At 36.1% G+C, this 11,644-nt stretch overlaps 1 protein-coding gene across 2 annotated transcripts in view; it reads right to left on the reverse strand.

Moving 5' to 3' along the window:
• Positions 1-11,219, reverse strand: part of Syt14 (Synaptotagmin 14) — a 125,369-nt gene extending 114,150 nt beyond the window's left edge. For both annotated transcript variants that reach the window (XM_090374972.1, XM_090374971.1), the window contains exon 1: positions 11,091-11,219. In XM_090374972.1, the coding sequence (XP_090231098.1) occupies positions 11,091-11,100 (10 nt within the window). In that variant the 5' untranslated portion in view covers positions 11,101-11,219. The remainder of the gene's footprint in view (positions 1-11,090) is intronic.
• Positions 11,220-11,644: the final 425 nt, after the last annotated feature.

Consider the following 11,644-nt stretch of genomic DNA (forward strand, 5'->3'; position numbering starts at 1 on the left):
GATTTTTCAAATGTACACACATGGGGTTGAAGTGACTGCATATTTGGAGGGAGAAAAATTGTTTCCACTGATGGGTTAAAAAGAGGTTTGTAGAATGATCTAGATCTCTTATTCGAGCAATGCTCAAATATTATATGCAGGAACTATCATTCAATAGATGTGCCCTTATATAACATTATACTGTACTAACATTTTTTATTTTAGTTTATTAATTTATCTTTTTAATAGAAATTTTATTGTAAGCCATGTCTGTTGAAAATGCCAAAATGGAGAAACAAACTTCATGTCATTATGAAGTATCTGTATTTGAAGGGCATGTCTACGGCAGAGCTACTAATGATATCTTTCCAACATTAGAGGGCTCTGCTTCACTTTGATCCCAAGTTCATGTATCAAAAGAATGATCTGGAAACATATATCTCTGCCACTCGAGAAATTGTTTCTCAGCCAGCAGGCAATGACCCATTTTCTTGGTAATGTAGCTTATTGATTATCATGAGCATGTGACCACAATCATTAGGCAGTATTATGTGCAATTACAGTGAAACTGCAGAAACTCTCAAGCTGGAGTGGTGAAAGAAGTAGTACTGTGGTATCATTTTTAAACAGCACACAAGTCCACTGCTGCAACACCTGCCATCATAGATGCAGTATTTCATATCTTCAAGCAACCCCAAAATTCTGCACATCTGGCTTCTAGTGACTACTTGTTGACACATTTGCTGCCACCTACATTTGAGAGAACATGTTCACAATGTGCTATAATTTTCAGAATGTTGAAAAAAAAATCAACATTCTGACATCCCCAACAATCTGAAAATTTGTTGGTCGAAAATTAAGTTTGGTGGAATTCATTGCTAAAATCAAACACTTTTGTGCTGAGCTGTAAATCAGAAAGAGTCTTAAAATTTTATAAAAAGTTTATTCATGGACATAAACATCAACACAAGCAAAGAACAAATAAAACTGTGAGCCAAGTCTATAAGCAAAACCCAAGCATTTGCAAAGTGGTTAATCAGTGTGCCAATACTGAATAGTTGTTAATTTTAATGTTTATGGCACTTGCTGATCGACTGCTAAGATGTGTTACACCACATCACTTATAGAGCTTTTTGTGTAAAAGCAGCAAGTGTTAAACAGTGAAATAAAATTTTCTTCAAAAGCTGTATTTTTTCACAGTAATTCATCCCACTTTCTGAGCTATTATATTATATAACATTAAGCATGATTATTATTTAATGAGTTTTTATTTATCTTCAAAACTCAGAAATCCATTACTGCTGTCATGATCATCACACTCCCCACCCTCATGGTCACTGCTACTGCTGTCCAATAGTGAACTGTCATTCTCATCAAACAGAATGTCATCTTCTGAGTCATCCAAGGCATTACTGACACCACACTTCTTAAGTGACTTCACAACTTTCTCAGTCTTTACTGTATCCCAAGGATTTTTTATTAATCGGCACACCTGAGAAATTGTTGGTCTCTTCATACAACCAGTAGGTTTTGTGTTGTGGTGCTTTCATCCATTTAGACCATTTTATTTTTGTGAAATCTTTAAAAGGCTTGTTAATACGAAATATCCAGTGGTTGTAGTTGGCCAGTAAGTCCACATGGAATTACAAAACGTTGTGTTTTTAACTCTTCCACCATCCTCTTTGTGGCCTCTGTTTTATGTGTACCAAACTGGTCCCATATCAGTAGGATTGGTTCCTTGAGAAGGCCATCAGGATGTCTGACACTTTTACCAGCCATAGTCTGACTCCATCTTCATCTATCTTCCCCTTACAATGAACATAGGCAAAAATACCTAGTGGAAATGTTTTCCTTTGGCAGAATTTTTCTCTTGAATACAAGGAGAGGTGGAAGTTTCATTCCATCAGCACAACAACCCAAAACCACTAGAGCTTCATGACCTGATGTCTTCACACTTACTAATTTTGTATCTTTAACATCTACACTTCTATTTGAGAATATACGAAATGCTAAAGGTATTCCATCCATATTACGAATTTGGCCAAGATCATAGTTTGTGTGCTTCATTAATTATAAATCAGTGAGATTCCAGGATTTGGTTTTCATATTGTTCTGGTATTTTCTAGGCTACACTTCTTCATGTCCTCATAGATAAGCTGTTTTTTTCATAAATCTATAATACTAACTTGTTGTGCTACCAAAATCATTAAGTCCCTTTTCTACCATGCTGACTTCTGCCTCAAAAATGATTGTTTCTGTTGATACAGATATACCATAGTTCCTCTGATCTCTTACCCAGCTATTCAGTTCCTTTTCAAGTTCCACCCATTTTGCTGTTGGTTGATAAACCAACAGCAAAATGGGTGGAAATTTTTAATTTTGATTTTGGTTTTTAATTTTGCTGTTGATAAACCAACAGCAAAATTAAAAACAAGCATAAAGGTTATGCTTGTTTTTAATTGCTATACTGGGTTTTATCCTCTTGTTTTCGACACTTCTGGATCATCTTCTCTGTTGGTGGTTGTGGCCCAAAATATCTTTCTGCAGCAGCTCTGTTTCCACATTCCATTGTCGAACTGATGACTCGTAATTTGTGGTCAATCGTGTGAGCAAGCCTTTTCTTTGTTGATGCCATCATAAAGAGTACTGGTAATCTGAAATTTAAGTTGAATAAATGTGTATATGTGCAGTGGCTAGTTACACCATGAAACATTCATTACAGCTACACCATAAACTGTCACTGTCCATGATTGTCATTTGTCTGTTGGTGACAACTTCATTATGGTACCTTTAATAGATCCAACAAGGTTTTTTCCCCAAAAAGTCAATTTGACGATAATTTATTTGGATGTTTTTAACATTTTAGCAAGAATAGGCTTTCACAAGAGTTTAATAAAATTATTGGTATACTGGTAAAAACTCTAAAATTGTTGGCAAGACAAGATGTAAAAAGGTTTTTTTTATGATAGCCAGCACCTTAACATGGGGCAATTTTTTGAGATAGATTTCTGGGAAAAAAAGTGCTTCATATGGTGGAAATATGATAATAACCTATTTACTTAAAGTGACCGATGATAAATTTTTAGACTTAGATGACCTAAGAAATTCAAAGTCCCCTTTATTTATTGCAATGTGGTGTAAAAATGATGCTACGGACAGATGCTGTAATTCAGGACAGAGACAAAAAAACCTCGCAAGTTGGAAACAGCAATTAAGAGTTCTGTGTATCCAGATAATGCACCAGTGAATGTTACCCTGTATATCCTGAAACTCTTAATTAAATAAATTATTATTTGAGTCACATTAAAAAATTTATCTCTCTTGGGGGCCATACACCTGACAGGCTTTTACAAATTGGAATGACAACTTCAACAGTTGTGGAAATTATCATCCTATTAAAAAACAGGAGGGCAGCAATCCTGGAAACTAAAATGAAATATAAATATTCCAGTGAGTGAGTGAGTGAGTGAGTGAGTGAGAGTGAGAGAGAGAGAGAGAGAGAGAGAGAGATCATGTCCAATGACAGAATCCCGGTGTCCTAGAAGCCTTTGTGAACTGCTCAGAAAATTTCATATCGCACTATACAATTATCTCTAGATCTTTTTCATACTCTACTACTTTGAGTTTGATAAAACCAAATTGACATCATGCCCTCTATTCCTTCATCAATTTCATTTATGAAAATCAAATACAACAGTGGTCCTAATTGTTATTGGGATTACTACTCAAATGCAGTACTTTGCATTTACCAACATTAAATCTCAATCGCCATTTTTCAGCTGTCCATCTGCTTAGATCATCTAGACTTTGAAGTAGCATACCCTGATTACCATCATTAACCACTGTGCCCACATTTGTATCATCAGCAAACTTAGATATCAAGTATGAAATGCTTACATTGATATCATTAATAAATATTAAAAATTGCAGGGAGCCCAATACTGACCCCTGTGGTACTCCACTCATCACATTAGCCCATGTAGCACAGTAATCATTTATAACTCAGAGCGTGGTAATCAATGTACACTGCTCTTTGCGGACTAATGTCATTAGTGGTGTCCCCCAGGGACCCATATTGGGCCTATTGTTGTTTTCTATATTTATCAATGATATTGAAGAAGGTATATCAGGCTTGATGTCCAAGTTTGCAGACAATATGAAGGTTGGTAGGGTTGTTAATGACAGTAAGGACAGTATGCTGTTGCAACAGGATCTAGAAAAGTTGAGCAGATGGGCTGAGAGATGGCAACTGAAGTTTAACATTGACAAATGCAAAGTGCTACATATGGGTAGCGGTAACCCTAGAGTAACATACCAACTGTGTGCTACTACACTCAGGGTAGTGGAGAATGAAAAAGAACTGGAGAAAATTGTGCAGTTGAACATGAAGTTCTCTGAGCAGTGCAGGCAGGCTGCCAGGCCAGCTTATGAGTTTTGTCAGTGATATACACAGGAATTTTGCTTGCATGAATAAGGAAATGATTATCCCATTGTATAAGGCAATAGTTAGGCTGCACCTTGAGTACCTCATTTTAGGAAAGATGTGGATTTGTTGGAATGGGTGCACAGAAGATCAATGAGATTTAATGGGAGGAACAAAAGGGTAGTTTTATCAGGAAAGGCTTCAAGTTCTACAAACTGCAGCACCTAGAGACTAGGCACGCAAGAGGAGATCTGCTTAAGATGCTTAAGATGTTTTTTGTTTGAATAAGCTCAATGCTGATGGAATCCTTTCTTCTTCTCAGACTACACACAAAAGAGGGTTATAAATTAAAACTGAGGAAGGATGACTGCAAGCTAGACTGTGCAGAAATTTGCCTTCAGACAGCAGGTGGTCGATTGTTGGAACAAACTCCCATCAGGTGGGAGGGTAATTTGAATAAATTCAAAAAAAGACTAGAAAAACTGTCAGAAAGGATAGGCGGGTGAAATGGGAAGTGTTGACATTATCTCTGTTTTGTTTTTGTTTTTTTTTTCTGATGCTGTATAAGCTTGCTTTCTTACAATACTGACCCCTGTGGTACTTACATTTTCTTACATCATTTGACACTAATAATACTAACTCCAATCAAAGATCTCATAATCTGTCTTAGACTGTTCCTCCCAAGAAACTTTATTTCACACTGCTTTTGTTTTCACACTGCATATCCCCTGATGGTTTGTAATCATCCCATGCATTTGTATTCCTTCCACTAAGCTCATTAGTTTATTTGGCATCCAGTTTGATCTAAACCTTGAACAATATCATTTAGTTGGTATAAACTCTTAGTGGACTCTATAAGTATCTCTTTGAACACTTCTCATCTGGTGTTCATATTTTTAGCAACATTTGTTAGTCCTAGAAAACATTTTTAAAATGTTCGAGCTCATTATAATCACTTTTGCAAAAACAGAATCCCTTCCTTTACTTAAGTTACTATCTTACCTCAACCACTGTAACTCCAGATTTGTCACCACCAGACACTTCTGCACCCAAGGGTCAAAAGAACTATGAAAGGCAATTGATATAAGGATATTCTACACATTCAGGTAGCTGTGACAGTGCATGAACAATATTTTCAAAATAACTTCCAAAGTTGCTTACACAACCTCTAGTGACATTGGCAACACCACGATGATGCAGAGGGAGACTAATTTAAAGGAGAAAAGGGCCATTTTTATAATTTTTTTTATAAGATCAGGCTTGGGGCTTTTGGGAAAAATTATGTACATAAATCTCAAAAAAACTTTTTAACTTCTTAGCATAGACTTAACAAATTATACAATTATAAAAATGGTATTAAATGCAAGAATGCTATTAAATGCAAGATTCTACATCTGGATCACAGTAATCCCAAATTAAATTACCAATTATATATCAGCACTACTGAAAGTTAAAAGAACCACAGAGGTGGGCAGATGTAATATATTATGACACAAAGTTCTCTTAACAAAAGTAGAGTAAGGCTACAAAGACAGCACATAAATACTGTCAATGATATGCTGTAGTTTTCCTACACATAAGGTGGAAATTATTCTACTGTAAAAATCAATAATTACACTTGATCTTGAATGATGTAAACAGGTATAGAAGTCTCATTTCAGGAAAGATAATGACTTGCTTGAAAGGGTAAGATAAAAATAGGTGGTAGAAAACTCTCATCGACCGGTGCAATACCACCACTTTGCTTATTGGAGGTTTGAAGTGGTGAAACCCATGTTTAGTCTCTAGAGCAAAGTTTCCGGCATCCCCCTCCCCCCATACTTCTCTTTCAATCCATGCACGGTACTAAGTACTATAGTTGATTGATTTGGTAGTTATTGGCGCATCGGCTTCTGTGGCCATATTGCACCTCCCAAGGTTTTTGCAGTACTTTGATCCAAGCCCGAGGCGGGAATCGAACCCGCGACCTTTGGGTTGCCGGGCAGGTACTTTACCCACTCGGCTAGCCCGGTCGGCAAGTACTATAGGTTTTGATACCTTTCGTGTTTGGGGTTTCCATTAAAAAAAAAAAAACAGTAGTTGCAAAGTAAAGATACTCATGCAAGAAGAGAACCAGTTCTGTAAACTGCAAATTTTGGAAACTTGATATCACCAAGTTTTTTTAAGCAAGAAAAGGATTGAGCAAATACATTTCCTATTTCTAGGATAATGCAAACAAGAAGACATATTCAAATTCAGTTCTGGAAATTGCAGCATCTGGAGACTTGGCACCTGCAAGGTAGTAATGGTAATCGTGGCATATGATGCAAGAAAGCAAGTGTATGAGCTTATGAAGCATCAGCCAAAAAAAAAAAAAAAAAAAAAAATTCACACAACCATTCCCTCTAAATGTTTTTCCAGTTCCTCCTTAAATTTATTTAACCTATCAACTTCCACAACGACAGATGGAAGTTTGTTCCAGCAATTAACCACCCGCTGGCTAAAGGCAAACTTCTGCACATCTATTTTATAACCGTCTTTACTCAATTTGAATTTATACTCCCTAAGGTTCGTAATCTGAGCAAGCGGAAGAATCCCATCAGAATTCAGCGTGCTCAACCCATTCAAGGCCTTACACACCTCAATCAGTTCACCTCGCAGATGTCTAGTCTCCAGTTCCTGCAATTTGCAGAACTTGTCTCTCTTCTTAAGAGGATCCCTTCATTCCCCTCACCAATCTTGTTGCCCTTCTCTGTACATGCTCAAGCAAATCTACATCCTTCCTAAAATGAGGCCTCCAGACCTGTACGCAGTACTCAATGCGTGGCCTGACCATTGCCTTATACAGAGAGAAAATCACCTCCTTTTCCCTGCTAGCAAAATTTCTGTATCTCATTGATAAAACCGCATGACCTGCTCTGGCAGCCTGTCTGCATTGCTCAGAAAACTTCATATCTAACTGAACAATTACTCCCAGGTCTTTTTCATTTTCTACCACCTTAAGTGTAGTACCACACAGTTGGTACATTCCTCTGGGGTTACTTCTACCCATATGCAGCACTTTGCATTTGTCAATGTTAAACTTCAGTTGCCACTTCTCAGTCCATCTTCCCATATTTTCTAGATCCTGTTGCAGTAGCACACTGCCATTACTGTCATTAACAACTCTGCCAACCTTTGTATCATCTGCAAACTTCGACACTAAGCCTGATATACTATACCTTCATCAATATCATTGATAAATAGACAAAACAACGGTGGACCCAACACCGAACCCTGTGGGACTCCACTAATAACATTAGTCCACTAAGAGCAACGCCCACTGATTACCGCCCTCTGTCTTCGCCCACTCAACCATCCTTCTATCCATTGTAGCAACTTACCCTTAATACCATTCTGCTCCAATTTGTACAGTACCTTTTCCCTGCTAGCAAAATTTCTGTATCTCACTGACAAAACCCCATGACCTGCTCTGGCAGCCTGTCTGCATTGCTCAGAAAACTTCATATCTAACTGCACATTATTTTTTGCATCCAGTTCCTTTGTAACCACATCATAATATCCAATCAAGTTTGTCAGATAAGACTTTCCCCTTAACAAAACCATGCTGTGTCTGAATTATTGCTGTAGTCTTGTCTAGATGATCCTGCAATGCATCTTTAACCAGTGACTCCATTATTTTATCCAGAACAGAAGTTAAACTAACTGGTCTGTAATTTCTCGTGTCACCCTTCATTTCCCCTTTGTGAATTGGGGATACATTTGCACATCTCCAGTCCGTGGGGACCTCCCCTGAGTCCAAGGATGCTCTCATAATTATGGCTAAGGGTTTGTTTACTTCCTTTTCCACCTCCTTTAATATAACTGGATAGATCCCATCCACCCCAGGTGCCTTTCTTATGTGTAACTTCAACAATTTCTCTTCCACTTTTCTCTCAGTTATTACAAAATCATTAAGCACCCCACTACAATTTGATAACCTTCTGGCATTTTCAATCCTTAATAACTCCTCATATGTGAATGTAGATGCAAAATACTCATTCAGTTTGGTTGCTATCTGAGCAGGTGATCTGATTGAGGTGTTTAAGGCTTTGAATAGATTGAGATTCTTCCTCTTGCTCAGATTACACAAATTGAGGAAAGATGGTTGCAGAATCATGAGTGGTAGATGACCCTCATCGACCGGTGCAATACCACCACTTTGCTTATTGGAGGCTTGAAGCGGTTTCACCACTTCAGTGAAACCCATATTTAGTCTCTAGAGCAAAGCTTCCAGCATTCCTCACATACTTCTCTTTTAACCCATGCACGGTACTAAGTACTATAGGTTTTGATGCCTTTTGTGTTTGGTGTTTCCATAAAAAAAAAAAAAAAAAAAAAAAAAAGAATAGATGTGCAAAAATTTGCCTTTAGCCAGAGAGTGGTTGATCATTGGAACAAACTTCCAACTGTTGTGGAAGTTGATAGCTTAAATAAATTTAAGGAAGAATTAAACAAACTTTTTGGAGGGAATGAACAGGTGTGTGTGTGTGTGTGTGTGTGTTGGCTTATGCTGTATCAGCTTGCTTTCTTGCATTATATGCCACTACTAATGCTAATTCTAAATTAAGGAAATATACCACATCTAAAAAAATCTGCCTTTAGTCAGAGTACTTAACTACTGAAGCACATTATCACCTTGCCTTGTTTGGCAGATTAATTGTGTACTTTTGAGGAGGGATTTGATCATTTTTTTAGTATTAGATAATATATAACTTGGGAGACATTTCAAATTATTATTATTTTTTATTTATTTATTATTTCATTATTTTTATTTATTATTATTATTAGCCATATGGTGTAAGGAAGCCTGAGGCCTATGCTGCACCAACCAAAAAAAACAAAAATCTGAATTACCCTGAGTGTGTGAGAGAGAGAGAGAGAGAGAGAAAACAAGTCAGAAGTAGAAGGGAATCACCAAAAAAGAGAAGAATGATGATATTCAGCTCAGGACCCCGGGGTGTGCCAAGCCTGTACTTACCAGATGTGAGCACCTGGGGGTATATGTAAATGATGTACAAAGACTGCAACCAGTCTACAGCTACATTTAAAAATTTTAGAAATATTATAACATTATAAAGAAATTTGATTATCTGCATTAACAAAAAATCGAAAGCTATTTGTCAGTCTCTGCATTAAAAATTAAAAATAAAAAGAATAAATTGTTGGGGAATATTTTCAGATGTAAGCAAAGGCAGAAGAATTATTCAGTATTTTTTGATCAAGCAGTTTTGCCCTGCATGTTTTACAATGATTACTTAAAATTCAACGGAGGTAATTCAAATGGTACAAAATGTCAAGGAAATCTTCCTATCAAATTCTATATCTGTCTAAAAGTAGGGGTTGTTAACTTTTTTTTTTTTTTTTTCCAGTGGTATACAAATTAATGGGTAAACCTTTCAACATTAAGCACTAAGCAATGTAAATTGCTATGGGACTTGCATAACAGACAACAAACAATGCTCGTGAGCATCCTTTCGAGCCTATTTAGAAATGCAATAATTCTAACTTTTTTTTTATGAAACTTGGCAACTCGGTTGAACTTGTTAATTCTAGATACCTCCGTCCTTAATTGCACTGAGTTATCTAGCATCGTTGCTTTCGTATCCAGACTACCTCTGTAGATGTTTGTGGGTGAGAATCGCCAATTTTAGTTTGATTTTAAAAACAAGTAAACAAAAAAAAAAAAAAAAACTCAGATTATTAAAAGAAGGCAGACCCGCAACAGTCAAATGTGTTCAGTTACATAATTTGGAGAGGGGGAATATGTGAAATATGTAAAAAGTTCACATATTGCACTGATAGATAGACGACAGGTTACTGTATCACATCAATAATGCGAGAGGGTAACCGCAATAAAGATAACACGACCAAGTGTAATCTTTACTGGACTTTTCCCTATAGTGCAGCAATAAGGGGAAAAAATAAAAAAATTAAAAAAAAAAAAAATATATATATATATATACACGTGTAAACTATATATGCATTTAAGCAGCAAAAGTTTACCTCAAATAACTGACAAAGTATCCATATTATAATTCTGTTACATCAGCAATCACAATTGCCCATAAATAATCAATAAAATGACTTTCAATTTACAAGCTTTAAACGATTTCTACAGCTTTTAGGAAATCGATATTTACTTTTCTTTCTGTATTATAAGTATTACTAGTCCTTTCGTGATTCCATTACAGCATAAATCAATCTCGGCAAAAAGTAACTTTAAAATTCAAAATAAATTGAAGTATGTGTCTAGCTTATTATGCATTACATTAAAGTACGTGCAAAAGAAGAATTTTAAATTTTATAAATCCATATTTAACATCACGTTTCAATTCACATGGCCGTTGAATAAATTAAAATCCATGTTGGTAAACTAACATCAATTCCAGTTACATATGGAAAAATTGATTAAATATTTTTCATCATTCACAAGCAAGCCAACACAACAGAATAAACTGGGATTTAAAAAAAAAACGTGCAAAGTATCTGGCCACAGATTAAATATTCGTAAACATTATTCCCATTAACACACATAAAAATTAAAAGAACTGAAAAATAAGAATTTCATTACATGTGAGTACGTATCTAATGTTTACACTGTTGCATTTGTCAATGATCACTGGTAGCAACGCAACCCAGAAAATGCGCAACATCATAGTATACTCACCAGCTATCATCCTGACTTTGACTTTAAATGGAATTTATAATTCACGATAATAATACTGTTCTACCTTTCTGACGATAAAAACAAACAAATCTGTGTTTATAAACACTCCGAAATGGAATATGCGGTACATCACACATTATGGATCTTCGCATGACAACAGTATATGCTCGGATCGCATAAACACAGTTACATTACGTGGCAGCCAATCACAGCTCACTAAATTTTTATATATGGAGCCATCTTGCAGAAGAAATTATTTTGCCTTTTGCAAATTATTAAATAAAAATTATACCGTACTGATGATGAATTTTAATTTTAAAAGCCGTGCAGCAATTATCAAATCTTGCTGAAATTATTATTATTATTAGAGAAGGAGAAGAATGATGATATTCAGCTCGGGACCCTGGGTATGCCAAGCCCATACCCACCAGATGTGAGCCCCTGGTGATATTATTATCATTACCAGCACCAGGGCTGGATTTTGGTGTTCGTAGGCCCTAGGCACTTTTATTCCGAAATATGCTTTAAAAGGGAGTAAATGTTTTTACCCCCTT

The sequence above is a fragment of the Mastigoproctus giganteus genome, chromosome 6 (genome assembly GCF_048544385.1).
Source record: "Mastigoproctus giganteus isolate SK-2022 chromosome 6, ASM4854438v1, whole genome shotgun sequence".
Classification (NCBI taxonomy): domain Eukaryota; kingdom Metazoa; phylum Arthropoda; class Arachnida; order Uropygi; family Thelyphonidae; genus Mastigoproctus; species Mastigoproctus giganteus.